The sequence below is a fragment of the Suillus plorans genome, assembly GCF_016647745.1.
Source record: "Suillus plorans strain S12 chromosome Unknown HD556scaffold_81, whole genome shotgun sequence".
In the NCBI taxonomy this organism is placed as follows: Eukaryota; Fungi; Basidiomycota; class Agaricomycetes; order Boletales; family Suillaceae; genus Suillus; species Suillus plorans.
The window spans coordinates 124,065-141,980 of NW_024537465.1; the positions used below are offsets into that span (position 1 = coordinate 124,065).

The 17,916-nt window shown below is 47.5% G+C and overlaps 4 protein-coding genes across 4 annotated transcripts; 3 read left to right on the forward strand and 1 right to left on the reverse strand.

The window, feature by feature from the left end:
- Window positions 1-4: 4 nt before the first annotated feature.
- On the forward strand, window positions 5-3,123 carry HD556DRAFT_1410466 (uncharacterized protein). Its single transcript, XM_041304149.1, has 12 exons — window positions 5-142; window positions 192-292; window positions 339-948; window positions 999-1,127; window positions 1,178-1,307; window positions 1,356-1,489; window positions 1,543-1,605; window positions 1,655-1,719; window positions 1,773-1,798; window positions 1,850-1,936; window positions 1,988-2,722; window positions 2,798-3,123. Exons 1-11 carry the CDS (start codon window positions 44-46, stop codon window positions 2,719-2,721), a joined length of 2,178 nt encoding a protein of 725 aa, XP_041154641.1. The 5' UTR covers window positions 5-43; the 3' UTR covers window position 2,722; window positions 2,798-3,123.
- Window positions 3,124-4,068: 945 nt separating this feature from the next.
- HD556DRAFT_1410481 (uncharacterized protein) lies at window positions 4,069-6,255 on the forward strand. The gene is made up of 11 exons (XM_041304150.1): window positions 4,069-4,586; window positions 4,648-4,743; window positions 4,794-4,831; window positions 4,881-5,091; window positions 5,144-5,196; window positions 5,244-5,339; window positions 5,392-5,542; window positions 5,591-5,623; window positions 5,678-5,761; window positions 5,816-5,895; window positions 5,944-6,255. The coding sequence occupies exons 1-11, from the start codon at window positions 4,548-4,550 to the stop codon at window positions 6,086-6,088; spliced, it is 1,026 nt and encodes a 341-aa protein (XP_041154642.1). The 5' UTR covers window positions 4,069-4,547; the 3' UTR covers window positions 6,089-6,255.
- On the reverse strand, window positions 6,255-8,293 carry HD556DRAFT_1530603 (Rpa49 subunit specific to nuclear RNA polymerase I; the record flags this gene model as incomplete). The annotated part of the gene is made up of 8 exons (XM_041309459.1): window positions 6,255-6,741; window positions 6,801-6,826; window positions 6,876-7,001; window positions 7,051-7,209; window positions 7,262-7,514; window positions 7,561-7,853; window positions 7,928-8,141; window positions 8,185-8,293. The coding sequence occupies 8 exons, from the start codon at window positions 8,291-8,293 to the stop codon at window positions 6,608-6,610; spliced, it is 1,314 nt and encodes a 437-aa protein (XP_041154643.1). The 3' UTR covers window positions 6,255-6,607.
- Window positions 8,294-8,561: 268 nt separating this feature from the next.
- HD556DRAFT_1247054 (uncharacterized protein) lies at window positions 8,562-11,616 on the forward strand (the record flags this gene model as incomplete). Its single annotated transcript, XM_041298661.1, has 13 exons — window positions 8,562-8,898; window positions 8,957-9,071; window positions 9,131-9,217; window positions 9,269-9,392; window positions 9,455-9,630; window positions 9,681-9,784; window positions 9,840-9,925; window positions 9,973-10,077; window positions 10,127-10,234; window positions 10,287-10,412; window positions 10,464-10,523; window positions 10,581-11,051; window positions 11,107-11,616. The coding sequence occupies 13 exons, from the start codon at window positions 8,562-8,564 to the stop codon at window positions 11,614-11,616; spliced, it is 2,409 nt and encodes an 802-aa protein (XP_041154644.1).
- Between the last annotated feature and the right edge of the window lie 6,300 nt (window positions 11,617-17,916).

The following is a 17,916-nucleotide window of genomic DNA, read 5'->3' on the forward strand; positions in this document are numbered from 1 at the left end:
TCGTGAGCGAACGACCACGACAGCCAACGACCGCACGAACGACATGAATGAACCCAAAAAATCCGACCCTACAACTCAAGTAGTTCATGAGCAAGCTACCGCAACCAATTTATCTTACTCTCAACCGCCAGCTGAACCCGTGGTAATTAGTATTAGTCCACTCTTACAGGCTCCAACTAACGGTCACACAGGCAGAAATAATCTCGGCAGCACAACGCGGGGATCTCGATACCATTCGTGAGCTCGTAGAGTCAGGAAAGTGCAAGGTCACAGACAGAGATGACCAGAACGTGTAAGCCTAACCCAAACGCTTTTGCCACACTCATGAACGTCCGCAGCACTCCTCTTCACTGGGCAGCAATAAATGCCCAGCTTGCAACCTGCCGCTATCTCATAGAACAGGGCGCGGAAATAGACGCAATAGGGGGTGACCTAAAGGCTACCCCCCTGCAATGGGCCGCTCGCAATGGATACCTCTACATCGTGCAACTGCTCATATCCCACAATGCTGATCCAACCATCGCTGACACCCAAGGTTACAACTCCCTCCACCTCGTGACACACTCATCATCAGTAATGCCGCTCCTTTACTTATTGCATCAACCTGTGAATGTCGATTCTCGCGACTTACAAGGTCATACGTCATTGATGTGGGCTGCCTATCAAGGCGATGCGCTGTCTGTGGATCTCCTGCTTAAACACGGCGCGAATCCTAACTTGAAAGATGATGCTGGACTTACACCCTTACACTGGGCTGTGGTCCGAGGTAATCGAGTTATCCTCCGGCGCCTCATTGAAATGGGGGCAGACATACACGCAAAAGATCTTGAGAGCCGTACACCAAGAGACATGGCTGTTGAATTAAAGAGCTTAGGCGCGTGGAAGAGAGCCATGGAAGAGGGTGGCTTGACAGAACATGGTATAGGTAAAGCGAAACCATTGAACGAGGTCCGTTCACTCCCTTCGATATTCCTCTGTCATGTCTGATCCAGCTCTAGCGCCATACCAAAATCGCTATCTTCATTCTGCCTTCTTTGTTTCTATATTTTATTTTTACAACGCTTACTATTCTGCCATGGTATACCGGTATTATACTCGCCATGGCTGAGTTTTTTGCCATGCATCATGTAAGTGGCGACAAATTTACCATGACCATGCGATAGCTCATGACAAGCAGATCGTAACCCGGGTACTCTTGAATAAGAACACCTACGTCGGAACAGTAAACCAAAGCCCATATTTCGCAGGCATCATCGCAGGGTCAATGCTGTGGGTTGGTTACTGCTGGGTAACACGACTTGTGCAGCGTACGTTATATGTTATACTTTTACAGTCGCGGGCTGACATCATTTCAGAGACAGAATCGCATGCTTTTGTCCACCTGGCTTTCGCAATCATCTTTGGTCTATGTTTGTATAACTTCTTCCGTGCCGTTACTTTGGACCCAGGTCTTTGCCCCCGGCCAGCACATGATGGAGAATTGAAGGCAGTGAGTATATCAGCGTTCTAGAATGAATCTGTACATGGTAACGGAGACTGTAGATCATCGAAGACCTTGCTTCAGAGGGCAGACTCAATGGGCAAACATTCTGCATACAATGCATGGTGCGTGTCAATTCTGTAAGATGCAAACTAATGTCGACGTTTTGCACAGGCAAGGAAACCCCTACGGTCGAAACATTGTCGTGTTTGTGATCGATGTGTAGCGCGAAGTGATCAGTATGTCCTGTCCTTTCTGAGAGAGCTATAAAAGTGAACTCCGTTTGTCATAGCCATTGCCCATGGGTCTGGAATTGTGGTAAGTAAAGTTCTTTGAATAGTGGCGCTCCAACCTTGACGCGGTTTGTAGTTGGGGCAAATAACCACAGGCAATTTTTACTCTTTGTCTCGACATTAGTCATCGACATCGTATTGTTTGACTACCTTGTTTATGAATGTATGTTCTTGATCATCGTCCTTCTGAAGAGTCTCATCTGAGCAATGACAGATTTCTTGTCAACATCATTGCCCGAATTCGTTGACTGCTCCGCAATCCTCTGCGAGCCAGCCTTGAAGGATGCATTCCTTCTTTGCGTCTCGCTGTGGTCAGCCCTGCAACTGACATGGACTTCTGTGCTCCTTGTGACACAATACTGGCAAGTGACCAAGCAGCTAACAACGTTCGAGGTCTCCAACATCGGGCGTTTCGGCTTCATGGGCGGTCGTGGTACCCTCGCTGCTGGCAGTGGAAGTGCCGGTGTCCAGATGGGACATCGGCACCACCATGGCGCTCACCAGCAGAATGGCGACACCGACAGCGAAGCAGAGGCTGGTGCCCACAAACAGGCACATAGCCACACTTTCTGCGGGGCCCTCACTGCACCCGGAACATGTACCGCTTTTCTACTTAACCTCCTTGGCCTTGACCGGTTCACACGTGGACGTGCTGCACGCGGACTCACCTCGCATGCACGCAATCCATTTGATTTCGGAGCTGTACGGAACTGCAGGGATTTCTGGACCATGGGCAAGGAGCTTGGCGTGGAGTATGGCCAGGTGTATGATGTGCCCTTGGAAGGTTTTGAGGAGGCCAAGAGACGGAAGGAAGCGGAACGGGGTGACCTTGAGCACGATCATGAAGGCTCCCACAGCAGCAGGAGTAAGAGTCTACTCGGCAAGCTCACCATGCGGATGGGTATGGGCTCTAGTCGAAGAGGCTACGAACCCCTGAATCAGGTCTAGCGTATGTGGTTTTTTTGTGACGATGAACTATTTATTTTGTTTACAAATTGTACATGTGGATATTACTTTACTACAGGTATACACTATCCAGAGTATAAGCATTAGTATATTCGGTTCTTGTCATTTGGTTGACCAAACCGCATTTGATTTGCACTAACATCTGTCACAAAAGCCACTGCCCTCAGCATTATGAAGTTAACTAATCGATGACAAGTCTCATCGTGGAGGGGGTTCCAAGGTGGGTCGACATCTTCCCACCTGCATACTAGAGTTTCCGTATCGCATCGGCCATGAGGCCATTTGAACTCACGGATCAATTTCGTCATGTTGCTCATTTCCGTGGTGATCCCAAGGCCCCCGGAACTTAGAACGAGGCTTTTCCCGACTGTTACAGCACAAAGGCATGTGTTTTGCAGTCGGGTCGTTTCCTTGACGGAGCCGTTACGTAGGTAGCTTCCGAAGACCTGCTCTTCCGGCAGTAACAGCTAGCGCAACAGGCGCAGTGGCCATGTGAAAGGTGCCGGTTCCAGAGTGCCCGGAAGGAACCGGCACCACACGTCCAGCTGAGCGAAATGCTCGGCTTCCTCTCTTCGTCGTTCTCTTCTCCGTTCCACACATCATACTCGCTCGTACCTACACAAATATCCTCGCTCGTTCTCGTATTTTCGCCCACCCTCCACTCCCAGTATCGTTACAGCTATAATTATATTCTTGTTATATTCGATTATATCTCGAATACTCGTACATACATACCCGTCGTCGTATCCAAAGCTTCATACCTTATCGCATATAATGGTCATCCGACAGTCCGCCTGTCGAGCTTGTTTCCCGCCCACCCGAGCGGCAATCTCGTCAGCGTCCAAACCGAGCTAACGCTCAGCCCCAGCCCAACCACTGTTGGAATGACCGTTACGCCGTCTGATAGATGAAGCTGGATTGAGCTTTCCGTTTCCACGCCGAGTATGAACGGCGTAAAGGTTCGGCTTGCATACCGGACGCACTACTCTCCGGACAGACACAATGATCATGTACTCTGCGCGAGATATCCGATCTTCGATAACAATATCTGTACCTCCGAGGATATCAAGCATGGACTTGAGCAGCCCGGCTTGAGCACAGCTGCTGGTTTATTACCGCCGGACTGCAAACGACACCCGGCACCCGATACTGTTACTAATAAGGCTGGCTTACTTCCCTCTTAGGGTTGCTTTCTCTTGAAGCTTCAAGTTTAAGGCCTAACTCACTAAGGGTCGGTTAAAAGGTTTTAGTTATGTAATGGTTCTGCGATTTTGGGAGGTTTGGTAATGCACGTGCTAAGCACGTGGGAATCGGGAATCGCAAGTGTACCTAACCTTCCCGGGCCTTTACCTTACCCTAGTAGGCCTAGCTGGGGTCCTGGGGAGCCGCAACGCCTACCAGAGTCCCCTTCAAATATTTATGCACTCCGTTGCACCATTTCTATCCCTGAAATTTGACTTTGGAGGAAAATGTGTTACTGTTATCCAAGTGTACAAAACTTGCGCTTTGCCAGCTGCGCATCACTTATCGGTTGTAGCGGCCTTCACACAATACCGTGACGGTAACCTATACTGGGACGCACTCACATCAAGCACTTGATTCCATTCCATTATTAACCTTGTTCTTACACCAAAAGTATGTGCTAGTCCGATGCGCAGGTGCCGTCAAGGCGGACTAGGACGAACTCGCACACACTCGGTTCCATCATCAACCTTATTCTTACACTATAAGTAAGTGGCAGTCTGCAAGAATTGACATCCTATCTTCCACCAGATTACCCCACCGTGACGCACACAGCTGAAGCAGTGATGTCTCTCCCAACTATTTCTCGTGAATATCGCACCCAGGTACGCGTCATTTGTCCACTTACTAACAGAGGTCGACATTGACTTACAAACGGTGAGGTAGGGTGACGGCTATCAGAACTTGAAACTTCAATCAGCGACTCTCTCTAAGCCGAAGGCTACCGAGGTGACCGTCAAAATACATGCCGTCTCCCTGCAGGTCTGTCTTCATTTAAGTATTCAACTCCCAGAGATTCAACGTACCCGCAGTTTCGTGACTTGATGGTCTCCAAGGGAATTTACCCACAGTTAGTATTATTTTTAAGTTGAAATTCATGTTTAACACTGATCTTACAGGCAAAAGTGGGACATCGTTCCTTGCTCTGATGGCGCAGGTGAGATTGTTGCACTTGGGGAAGAGGTAAAAGGGTGGAAAATCGGAGATCGTGTCTGCCCAAACTTCGCACTGGACCATATTCATGGCGATGTCACTGAAGACATCAAATTGACCGGACTTGGTGGCCACATTGATGGTGTGCTTCGGGAGTACATCAATGTCCCCGTTCACGTATGTGTTCTTTTCATTTCAGCGTCTTATTGGTTGCGAGTGTCTATTTAAGTCGCTGGTCCGCATCCCAGAATATCTTTCATATGAAGAAGGGTCGACTCTTCCGTAGGTCGACTATCTGTCCTTATCTTGACATGCTCAGACTTCGCTAGATGCGCGGCGTTGACAGCTTACAACGCTTGTCTTGGACCCGTTCCTCTCAAAGGCGGAGACTACGTTCTTGTTCTCGGCACCGGCGGTGTTTCAATGTATGTGACAGTTTACTGACAATATTGGCTTGTGCACAAACGGATCTGGTAGCTTCGCCGCCCAATTCGCCCTTGCTTCTGGTGCTATCGTCATTGTCACGTCATCTTCTGATGAAAAATTACAAGTTGCAAAGAAATTGGGCGTGCAGCACACCATCAACTACAAGAAGAACGTTAAATGGGACGAAGAAGTCTTGAACATCGTATGTTTATTTTTATGACATTCACATTAGCGCGCCTAATATATTTAGACCGGCGGTCGTGGCGTTGACCACATCATCGAAGTCAGTCTACCCAAAAATGCACAATTGCGGCGAACTTAATCGAGCGTGATGCAGGTCGGAGGGCCCAATACTATACTGAAATCTATCAATGCCGTACGCTATGCTGGGTGGATTCATATCATCGGCTTCGTGTCCGGGGTACGCTTCATATCTGCATCTTTATCGGTACCATTAATGCCACTTATCATATAGGGCGATAACGGTATTCCTGTGACCCTTGCGATCTTGAAGACGATCATTTTTCGCGGAATTTTGATTGGCTCTGTCAAACAGTATGATCTAATTTCCATATCTCTATTGTACTGACAGGCGACTGACAGGTTTGAGGACATGAACCGACTACTTACAGCGCGTCAAATTCGCCCAGTGGTAGACAAAGTCTTTTCGTTCGAGGAGGCTACTGAGGCTTTTGCGTATCTCGAGAGCCAGCACCATGTCGGAAAGGTAGTAATAAAATTGGCGTGAGGTGCAACGATACAAGGGTCAAGTGTAGGTGTCGAGTAATCTCGTTTTGTTCCACATCAGTACGTGTGTAGGATATGTAACAGTTTAATACCCAGACTAGAAAAACAAAGATTCCGTGCTCTCATGGCACTGCCACAGAACTTGCAAGAAAAATTACGCCTTGATATCTTACTGGAGTTTGCTATGTTCTCTCCTCACTAATTATAAATGCTGTTGTCTTCTATACAGTATGTACGAATAACCGCCAGCATCAGGTGAATAGGAGATACAGTACTAGTGCGGCGGACGCAATAGTACCCGAAGTCAGCAGATTTATCAGCGAGTGCTGTCGTCGATGTTAAAATACTAAGTACTAAGTGCTAGACGCCGTGAGGTAGACTTAACTAGGCACCAGTCTTCGTTACTTGGACACTATTGTTTCAACACCTGCCAGGCCTAGTGAATATCTCCTCGACTCCGTGGAAGAAAGTAAGGATCAGGCACTCTAGTGCAATGACCTCGAGTAAAGGCACTAATATTTTACGTCCGCCGTCTTATCCGGGGGTTCGGGAACTCTAGAGGTGTCTTTAGAATGGCCCTTTTGATCTCTCCCGCAGAATCGGGCAGACCCAAACGCTTCAAGTCGGACTGCGTTAGCTTGTTAATTTTGCAACCTGGCAAAGCGAACGCGATCGGTGAGGGATAAGGACAATTGAAATTAGTCTGCACATACCTAGAGACTTGAATAACGTGTTGACTCTGCCAAGGCATGAGCTTGGTGCGTGACTATTGCTGCTGAAAGACTTACTTTGCCGGTTCCATGCTCAAATCAGCGGCGAGAACGCTTGTGTCGGTCGCAAAATCATCGACGTGAAGGCATAATGCAAACATGTGCGTCAGAAGCATAGTTCCTTTTTCAGATGTCTTTCGTGCCCTGGGAAACTATGAGGGCCACTACCCCAAGGAAGGTATAAAAAACGTACTCCATGGACCCACGTGCTGTCTCTGTGAACCGTGATAGAAGCCCATCAATAACGACGCTAGGAACCATCGACAATTTTTGTTGAATGGCGTCCTTGTTGATATCTTTAAAGGTGGCTTTGTGGAAGGCGATCATTGTCGAGATGTATATGAGCATTTTTCTGGAAATATCACTGTCAGTAGACTCTGGTGATGAACAACACCTCTACGTACATAGTGGTCTTGTTTGGTGAGGGAGAGGTAAATGCAAGCGCCAAATGGTCGTTGATCCAGTTGGAACGCTTGAAAGGCAGAAGAGCGACCCGCTCGGCTCCACCGCCTGCACTCATGTAAGCAGAAATGGACAGTGCCTTCCATTCAGGCTTGGGAACCATGTTGTGCAAGGGATAAATGTCATTTGGATTGAGAGCATCGATGTCGTACTGTGGAACTAGACGAGTGCTGTCCGCGTTCGCTTTTGCTTCCTCTAGAGACCATTGAGTATGAAAATGGAAGGGAAGAAAAAAGTGAACCTTTCGATGGTAGTGTAGATGTGTTCTTCAGAATACTCTCTTGGAGGTGATCTGCAACACCCTCCATTGCAGAAACATCGACTTTGTTGCGCTCTTGCGCGCGGATGGCTAGTTTCGCCTTTTTGGTTCCGAACGTTTCGCCAAGTGCCGCGCGAGCCTCAAGCCGCTGAAGAGTAGAGACAGCAGCAGGTTGAAGACCCTTTAGGGCTTTAACTTCGTGTGTGAGGATGTGCAACGGAGCAGCTCGAAGGGTGGTGATGCCAGTGCGTTTATTATGAATTCCGACAAGGTATCTGCGAAATAAATGATGAAAAGATAGACATGAGAACCCAATATTCAGATATGAACGCGGAGTGTATGCACGCACCTGCTGCCCAGTGAACCCCGTCGTGTTTCTTCAGAGGAGTAAAAATCCACGGCTTCTGTCTCGCCCGCAATCAACATCGGGATCTCAACAAACGGCATTTCCTCATTGTCTGTCGCCGGCTTTTGTGTTGGTGCCTTATAACATTTGAAAGAAGTGGATTTTGTAGGCTTGACGGAGGGGAAATTAGCTAGTGGACGTGGCACCACCGACTTTGCTTAAATTGAAAAGCTTTGACTGTGACGACCATCTGCACTCACCAAGAACAGGACCCAGCTGCGTTGCAGGTTGGTCTGAGAGCGCAAAGGACACCCTTTGAGTGTCATCTAACTCGCGCTTGCGCTTCTTGGAAGTTGTCATCGCAGCCATTAGTGGCTGCTTGCTAAAAGATCGGGCTCACCACGATATTGCCGTAGCCCGTGACTTTTCACAACACAACAGGTCAGTTTCACTTGCTCAAACTTATATGAACTCATTTATACTTTATTCTATAGCGCTTCATAGGCGTATATACGCCTGTATAGTAGAATTCGGAGTTGAAGTTGTTATTGTTAACGTTGACCTCTCCTTCGTCAGAGGTCTTGTTCCGATTTCTAACCGCGGACTCACGCTTTCGAGCACTTACACCCCTACCACAATGTCTAAATCTTGCTCTAAGAGCAAGAGCCCCCCTGTGGACATTAAACCAAAGCTAGAGGAAGATATCAAGCTAGAAGAATCTCTTTTCCCTCCAGTAGACACTAAGTCCTCCAAGCCGGAGCCATCACCGCCCCTCAAGCGAGAATCTTCTGAATCCGCAGTCAATGTAAAACCAAAACCAACAGGCCCACAGCTCATTAGAGACCTTCCGCGCGCGGAAGCCGCCGCTCACGCAACATTTGTGGAGATACCCGACAACCACTATCAGTATGGGACGCTTGGGCGCTCAAGAGAGGAGGGAGAGAGTATGACCTGTGACTGTCAATATGAGCATGGTTGGTTTGATAACATCCTGAGTAGCATAGTTGTAGACTCTAAGTTCTTACTGCGCAGGTGTCGACTGCCCATCGGATGCCTGTGGACATGAGTCAGATTGTATCAATCGGCTCACACAGGTGGAGTGCCTCCCAGATGACTGTCGGTGTCGGGTTTACTGCCAGAACCAACGGTAAGCTTATCGTTACTTCAGTCTTTTAACATTCTACATCCTCAATTGCACGTATTCAGGTTTCAGCGCAAGGAGTACGCCGATATTGAGATAGTACAGACGGAAAAGAAGGGTTTTGGTCTTCGAACGGCCGCGGATCTTTCAAAGTGAGATATCTCATTCTTTCTGAAGTGTTATAAGCCCCTCACATCAACTAGGGATGCATTCATTTATGAGTATGTCGGCGATGTCGTCAGTCACCCTTCCTTTATGAAGCGTATGCGTCAATATGCGGAGGAAGGAGTCAAGCACTTTTACTTCATGATGTTGCAGAAAGATGAAGTGCGTTGCTATATCTTTTGATTTCTCCATAGACCACTGACGGTCCTCCTTTGGGTTTCCAGTATATCGATGCCACAAAGCGAGGTGGCATCGGCAGATTCGCAAATCATAGTTGCAACCCGAACTGTTACGTCGCGAAATGGACAGTGGGAAAGCATGTCCGCATGGGCATCTTCGCAAATAGGTACATACGTAAAGATGAGGAGCTTACCTTCAATTACAATGTGGACCGTTACGGGTATGCTTGGTTTTTTTTATTGATTTTTCAGATGAGCTCATACGTCCAAGGCATGAAGCACAACCGTGTTACTGCGGAGAGGCCAACTGTGTTGGCTTTTTGGGTGGTAAGACCCAGACTGATATTGCTGGGATGGATGACCTTTATCTCGATGGTGCGCCTACCAACGAGCACCTTGCTTTTGATTGCTAATACTTCTGCTCTGTTAGCATTGGGTATTACCGATGAAGTGGAGAAGCTGGGCCTCAAGGGTAATAAGAAAAAGAAGGGTAGAAAACTTGACGAGGACTACATGGTATGCCTTATAAACGTTCCCTTTTTCTGTTACTCACCATCTTTCAGCCAGAGCTCAAACCACTTCTTGAGAAGGACATTCCTAAATTGGTTCAAGCAATCCGGCAAACGCAGAGTAAGAAAGTCCTTTTCAAACTTCTCACTCGAATCAAGGTATGTCTTCACATCGATCTTGTTGGGAAGTCTAATGTATTGTCTTCAGATCACCGAGGACCAGGCGGCACTACGCCAGGTTATGCGGTTGCGAGGTTTCAGTTTAATGCACAACATTCTCGAAGATCACGCCAAAGACGTCGATATTACAATTGCCGTGAGTCATTATTCTTGAGTAGGGTGGTCACATAATAACGCAAGCGTTACAGGCCTTGGAGGCCATGAGCCGCTGGCCGCTTATCCAGAGGAACAAGGTTGACGATTCGAAGATCACCATACCTGTTCGAGTGTGCCTGGAGTCAGAAAACGAAACCATGAAAGGACTTGCTCAAAAGGTCACTAATACTATTACTAAACTCGTCACCGTTCTAACGGGATATTTACAGCTCTTGGACCACTGGGATACCCTTGAAATCGCATATCGCATTCCCAAGCGAATTAAAGCTGTAAGTTAATATTCCGTTTCCAGCCAGTAAGAGCACGGTATCATGAAAAATTCGCAGGATGGCGAGGAAGAGCAACCTCCGCACCACATTGCCATGATTGAATCACTAGAAGGGGAACTCCGCCCACTCAAGAAGCCGAAATGGGAAGATCAGTACGAACAGCACCATTTTCGCCCCGCGCCTAAACGCCCGCCCTCTACCTCTACTGTCATTATTCAGCATCACTGGCCATCTCCTTACATTCCGCCAGTGGTCCATAGGCGATCGAAAGACGAAATTGCTGCTGTGATCGCTGCTGCAAAGGCAGCTGCCGAGGCGGAGGCCGCCAAGGCCCCTCCTCTGTCACCTCCCCCAGAGGAGAAAAAGGTGAAGAAAGAAAGACCTCCGAAGAAGACTCAGACACCAGAGGAAAAGGAGGCCAATAAGGAGAAGAGGCTATTGAAGCTCGTGGGCGCCGTCGTCGTCAAATGCATGTCCAAATATTCAAAGCAGCTTAACCACGACCAGTTCAAGAAATACGCTAAGGAGGTGGGTGTCATCTTATTGCTCTACAAAGGGATTATCCACTGATTTTATCTCCCAGCTCACGCACATCATTGCCGAGAAGGAGAAGAAATCTTCCAGCTATAAAGATGGAAAACTGGACGCACTATCTGACGAGAAGACGGCAAAGATCAAGAAGTTTGCGAAGGAATACATCATCAAGGTGCTACGGAAGCACGAGAAATCTAAGCGAAAAGCCTCATCGTCTACTGCACCAGCAACCTCATTCACGATCGAGGAAAATGATCACGAAGATGGAGGCGACGTGCCTATGGTGATGTCCGTCGACGAAGCAATGGATCTCGGCGATGGGTCAGAGAGTGAAGCGGATGATGTGGATACAGGAGGCGATATACAAATGCAACATTTAGAAGACATGCAACATTCTTCGGACGATATTGATCCATCCCCGAAGGAAGGAGTTGCTGAACACCCTCCACAGTCCCTCACTCCAATAACACCATCGGACGCCACTGTTGACCCTAGACTGCGGCATCGGCTTGAAGAGCCGGGGAGCCCTCCAAAACATTGTTGGGACTCAAGTACATAGCACTTACTCCATCGTTATCTCCTATCTATCATGCTAAGTATTCGCCTCCTCACATGCGTAGTTATTAGATTGCATCAAGTTTTTCATCGCTGGACAATTCAACGCATATATCTTGGAACTGTACCAAATGTGCTTACCTTTGCACTCAGGGTTTTGCAATGCACTACCATATACGTCAGTTGAGTACCACCCCCACTATGCTAGCACAGGAGGACAATGATTAAGAATTAAGGCCAACAGTAGTTCATATGCTGTACACTGGTTCTAGCAAGATATCATGCTTGCCAAATGCAAGTCACTGCTGGAATACAAGTTTCGAATCATCCGCTCGACCTTCGCTCAATCTCTACCTCAGACAAGCGAGTCTGAGGATTCATATCCATATGAAACAATGCTCTATACCAACGCGCGCTTAATCACGGCTCGTCCCCGCTCACAAACTTTACCCTGGCACCGCTAAACACTAGCATTTCCAGGCAATCGAGCATCATGATCAGACAAGCCGGTCAGAGACAAAGCAGTAAAGGGATGAGGCTGAAGGATGTTAACACGCGAACGTCGAGGGAGAACAGTTGATCTCATCTGGTGGGTCCAACGGGACATGTCAACTTGTTTGGTTTTGGGGGCTATATATTTATAGGGACTGTTCTTTGTCGTCGGATAGAGTGGACAGCCCTTCGGCGGTACTCGATGCTAGTAGGAAAATTGCTGAGGGCATAAGCAAGGCTCGAATGAAAAAGTGCGGGCAATTGTGGGGTACGATCAGAGTCCAGGGGCTGGCGGCTATCTGGGCCAGACGAGAAAGCGATAGGCTAAATGGAAGAGGTTCCGGAGAGGAGGTTGACAACAATGTTAACTTTCTGGTATCGCCCCTGCAAAAGGAATAAAAACGTTTCTGGAAGTACTTCTCGATAAAGCTTTCTTTATAATTCCCCCCGATTCAGTGAGATTCTTCTTAATTGCCGAGTGGACGGATATAATTCTGGTTTTGCAAAAATGATGAGCCTTTTCCTATAGTGCAGGATGAGTGCTAAATAGAGCTAGGAAACGCACTGAAGAGAGCCAGAGCCAGGAAGTTTGCCATGTGTGACAGGATAAGGCTATGTGGGATTTTCAGTAGCGAGGAGGTGGTAGTACGGAAAAGTGCAGTAAGCCTTTCAGCGGTCCAACTTCACGAGTCTTCTGCTTGTACACGACAAGGGAATTAGTGTTGTCAGGGTCTGGCATATATAACAGCTGGATGTGGAGTGTCAGATAAGGGCAATGAAGGTGCTTCGATGGCAACTGTGTAAAATTCGGTACGGTGGTTGAAGGGAGACACGCAGAAGTTTCGGGTAAAAGTTTATTGGTGATTGTAGCTGAATTGACACAGGTAAGATAAAGAAGGGCTATTAAGATAAAACCTTGCTCTCGTGCTCGATTGTTGGCATCGGACCCGCGTTCCGAGAGGGCGTGTTCCAGCTTCGCTCTTATCGAAATGACCCTGTACTCCAAGTTGTCGCCAAGATACTGTTTGGCACAGAGGCCGACGACATTGCGCCAAACACTTCCCTATTAAAACAGCCATCCACTGAGTAAATTGAGGTTATTGGACTCGAGCTTGGTGAGTGAGATGAATGTGGAAAGAGTGGAATATGTAGACAACTGGGCAGATGAAGCTGGGAGGAAATGAGCACCTGAATTTGAAGAATGTGTCGTTAGTAGGACTGGTCATCGTGACCGTATACCATACAATTTACGGTGGGCTTATGGGTACTACCGGTACCGTATGTCGCACAATGCATTCGAACTGTTCGACAGTACGGTACAAATCACTGTACGGTCCTACGGGAGATGAGAAAAAAACATCAGTACTAATATACAATTGAATTTGAAAGTGAAAACAGGGGGTGACGAAGATAAAGATTTGAAAGAGGGATTGATATGATTAGTAACTGCCTGTGTGGTACTTTCCAAGTATAGCGAGCTCCCCGAGAGTGATTCTCTTCATTGAGCGAGTGTTGGATGAGGTGCAAGGGACACAGGACGCGGCACAGCTGACTGTCAGGAAGACTCATCGGGGAGAACCTCCTTCAGTAGGAAACTCCTGAAAAGTTTCAAACTCGTGCATTGAAAACAACTACTTTCATTTATTAATGCAAGGTGCGTGGCTGTGCAGCATTTATATTACTAATCATCAACTTGCATTCGCTCCGCTGGAAGATCTGGCTTGGGCTTCGCTAAACCACAAGCAAGACTAGGCACGATCTAAATCCAAACTTCATCCACATTGCTCGAACAGTATGAACATTTATCCAAAAATAATTGCACTGATTGGCTCCGAACTAGGTGTTGACCATGACGTGGTGATACCAAAGCGAAAACAGAAACATGACTCACTATCCCGATGTGCCGCTCGGGCTGCCGGCTCAATTTTCAATCGACTTCGAGGCGCCAGGCGTGCACTGGGGTGAGTCATGTGGTTGAGTCCTAGTTGTACAGCGACCTGCCCATACTACTCACGATATTATAGCTGCAATACAAGTGAGGGCAGCAATCGGGGTTTAATGTGCAAGGTTCATACAGGTTCGAACATGCACTGATAGGCATAGATGCTGTCAAAGCAACAGCAACGGCGAGGAGGGAGAAACGCATTTTCTGTACAAGGTGATATGTTTCCGAATGATATCACCGAGTATGTGGGGAACACTGTAGGACAACGACTAGCTTTTACATCCCACATATACGATTCTGATCGTTTTGGAAGAATTGTTATTGCTGTCAGATAGCACAAATTTCGGCAGAACCTGCAGAAGCGTGTTCAATCGATTACGACCATCGAATCATAACCTGCCTGCAGGCATCGACAAGTCTCTTCTTTGTACCCACAGAACGCTCCCTCGAATCACCAGTCTCTCACCCCAATCTATGACTTCTGGCTTCATCATTTGAACCCGGAAGTGTGCTATATGTGAGGATAAGGCTATGCATTTTCAATGTGGGCTCGGGAGTCGGGACCAGCTTGTAGTGCTACCGTATGGTTACCGTCGACTATTAATCACAGAAACTTTCGTTCGCGCGCTGCATATAGTGCCATACCCCACTTGGCGATGCAGACGGTCATGGACCTCCTGCTACACACCATCTCAGAGACTCGGCATGATCACTTGGAAGGATGGATTTTTCCATAGTGCATGAGCACATTTTCTGAATGTATTAGAAGCTGACGAGCGAGGATGCCTTCCTGTAAGTAAAGGTACGAGAGCCTTGAATTGAAATAACTTCAGATGTATGGTACCTTTCGAGACAAAATCAAGGCGCGCGAAAGTTTCGAGTACTTGCTGGAACTGTATTGTTGAGAGCGTGTTTGTAAAGTACGTTGGAAGGTTGTAGAAAGCATTAAAAGCAAACGTGGACACGGGCAATACAGAATTGATGTTCAAACTCATGATTTGAGTTGGCCATAACATATAGATGCAGCAAAACGGCTATAGGCGACGACGAGTATGAGCATCAACTTCTCAACTTTGTCGCTGCGCTGGCAGAGTCACTGCAGGCTCAAATGATGAAGCGATGGGTGAGAGATTGAGATGAGTTCTGTGATGACAAAGAAGAGAATTGTCGATGCTCGCAGGCAGGTTATGATACAATGGTCGTAATCAATCGAATACGCTGCAGGTTCTGCCGAAATTTGTGCTATCTGACAGCAATAACAACTCTGCCAAAACAATCAGAATCGTGCCCATTAATTTATGCGTGATATAATAGCTGGCCGTTGTCCTATATTCCTCCATCCCCCAGCGATATCCCCCTCAGAATATGCCATATCACATCGTAGAAAAAATGCGCTTCTCCCTCCTGGCTGTTGTTGTTGCTTTGACAGCATCTATGGTTGTCAGTGCATGTTCGACCCTGAATCAATCTTGCACAGGATACGATTGCTGCGCTGGCTTGTGGTGTAGCAGTGGTTTACTGAATGTAAGCAGGTTGCTGTACAGCCAGGACTCAACCACATGACTCACCTGCGTGCCGTAGGATGGAACCGTGACAATGATCTGCATAAAGGATGGGATTGAAAAAAAATCGGGTCAGCAGCCCGAGCAGCAGTGAGTCATGCGTGATGTTTCTACTTTCGCTTTGGCATCATGGTTAACGGTGCAATATAGGCCGAGTTCAGAGCTAATCAGTACAGTTGTTTCTGAACAAATATTGTGATAGGGTAGTCTGGCGCAGGTCCCTGGGAACGCCAAGGGTCCTGGTGCAGTGGCACAAGTCCTGGATCGTAGTCGGTAGTCCTGCGCGTGTACTAGTAGTCGGCCCTCGATAGATAGAGCCGCAGCCTCCCGCCGGTGAGGTTTGGCCTTGGATTTTCCTTGCAGTCTTTGCCCGCTCCAATGTTCATACTACTCGAGCAATCATGTTGATGTTTAAACTTATCTGAAAATGATCGATCATGCCTACTAGTCTTGCTCGTCATCCGCTAAGCTTGTGTTTGAGAGGCCGTCAAAACGAGCGAGCATTGCTGTAGATAGTTAACGGCAGTACAAAGATGGAACGCACTGCCAAGGTTGAATCTGTTCGTCTAACATTGGACTCCAAGGGTAGCTCATGTGTCCCTCTCTTGATGAGCCAACGAGACGCCGATCGCGATTCGTGACAGACATGTTGTTTTCTGATATGCAGTAAAAGCCTCAAAGTCATGGAATTAAGTCGTGAGCCTTGGTGAGAAGAAAAGGCCGTGAATGATTAAAAACAAAAACAACATCACTGACTGCCGCAGAAGACGTTAACGCTCCATCACCAAGTTTAAACTCAGATCATGTGTTTACACCGCCACCTACTCTTTTTTTTTTTTTTTTTTTGGAAAAGCGAGTCTATTATATAGCAACCGACACCGTCTGGCCCTACATAAACGCTTATAGCAACGCCTTGACCGCCACCTACTCTTACCACAGCGTGTTGTACGAGTATTACATATGCACATGCCGTTCATGAAGCAGATACGGTGGTGAAGGCACTCACAGATGGGATGTCCACATGCTGTATTCTGGAAGGTCCTTGTAGAGGGTCGAGTGTCGATCTGGGTCTGTACGAAAGCGTGGTTCTTGTAGCCGGCGGGTCTGGCGTCACATTCTCTCTTGGTCTGCTGGACGACATCGTTGGCAGGTGTGTCAAACTAGGCCGCAGTCAGGGGGAACGAACGAGGAGAATCGAGTTCACCTGGTGCATTGGATCTTTTGGTATTTCATTTTTGATCACAACGTTACATCATTCTGGTATATTTTCACAAGTCAGATGTAATGGCTTGCCCCGATGCTGATAGATATTGCTACGGCAGCGTCTAGTAGCACCGTCAACCTGCACATTTCTATTTTCGTAACGTGCCCCTGTGATCCAGAAGCCGTACCTCATATTCCTAACTCCATCGTCACACTCTTGCGTCTGCCTAGTGATGGCCAGGTCCGGTCCTGAACCACGGTTCGAACCCGAACCGTTTCGAACCTGACCAAAGTCTGGTTCAAAGTTCGGGCAATAGGGGGAACCGAACCGTCGGTCCAGTCCACGGTTCGAGGACTTGCAGAATTCTCGAACCTGGTTCGAACAGGTCCGAACAGGTTCGAACTGATTGTCAAGTAATAAGGGATGGTACAGGATCATTGGAGGCGAAGGTCATGTTCGAGGGATGGGTGAGCGAGTGCGGAATTGTGGTGTATAACGACAGCATTCATACTAGATATACTAACGTTCAGTGGGTTAGCAAATGAGACAAAAAGGGTAGAAAGACTCACCACCTCTAGGTCAACCTCACCTACTCCCTACATAGTGGACGCGGACCTGACTGGGCACTGACATCAGCACTAAAACATGTCATTTGCAGTGAATAGATGATGCTAAGTAGACCACGCACCTTAATAGACATTTCAAACAAATACTTGCCCGAATTCCTTGACTTGAACAAGCAGATGTTAGGAAGCTCGCGGGGGTTGAAGATTTACTCAATGCTCGTAGCAGTACAAGACCTAGTATAGCAATGCAAAAACAATCGGGCTGATTATTCAGAGCAAGTTTTCGAGGCGCTGTCGAGAGTTGAATGGACATAGCAATAGTGGCTGAGAACGCGAGCCAAATGGCCCTAAACATGCATGAGTTATATGAAACATCGAGTCGAGACAGAAATCAACTTACATACGAGACTATGGGACGGAATGTTTGTACTTAAGATATGTATATGAAGTTTGACATTTTTTGGGTCCGGTTCTCGGTTCAAACCCTTGCTGAACCGGAACCGGACCATTATTGGACCAAACCGATGGTCCGGTC

Coding starts and splice junctions, on each gene's coding strand:
- HD556DRAFT_1410466 (XM_041304149.1), top strand. CDS start 44: ATGAATGAACCCAAAAAATCCGACCCTACAACTCAAGTAGTTCATGAG. Junction 293..338: donor GACAGAGATGACCAGAACGT/GTAAGCCTAACC, acceptor GAACGTCCGCAG/CACTCCTCTTCACTGGGCAG. Junction 1,308..1,355: donor GGTAACACGACTTGTGCAGC/GTACGTTATATG, acceptor ACATCATTTCAG/AGACAGAATCGCATGCTTTT.
- HD556DRAFT_1410481 (XM_041304150.1), top strand. CDS start 4,548: ATGTCTCTCCCAACTATTTCTCGTGAATATCGCACCCAG. Junction 4,744..4,793: donor TACATGCCGTCTCCCTGCAG/GTCTGTCTTCAT, acceptor ACGTACCCGCAG/TTTCGTGACTTGATGGTCTC. Junction 5,197..5,243: donor GAAGAAGGGTCGACTCTTCC/GTAGGTCGACTA, acceptor AGACTTCGCTAG/ATGCGCGGCGTTGACAGCTT.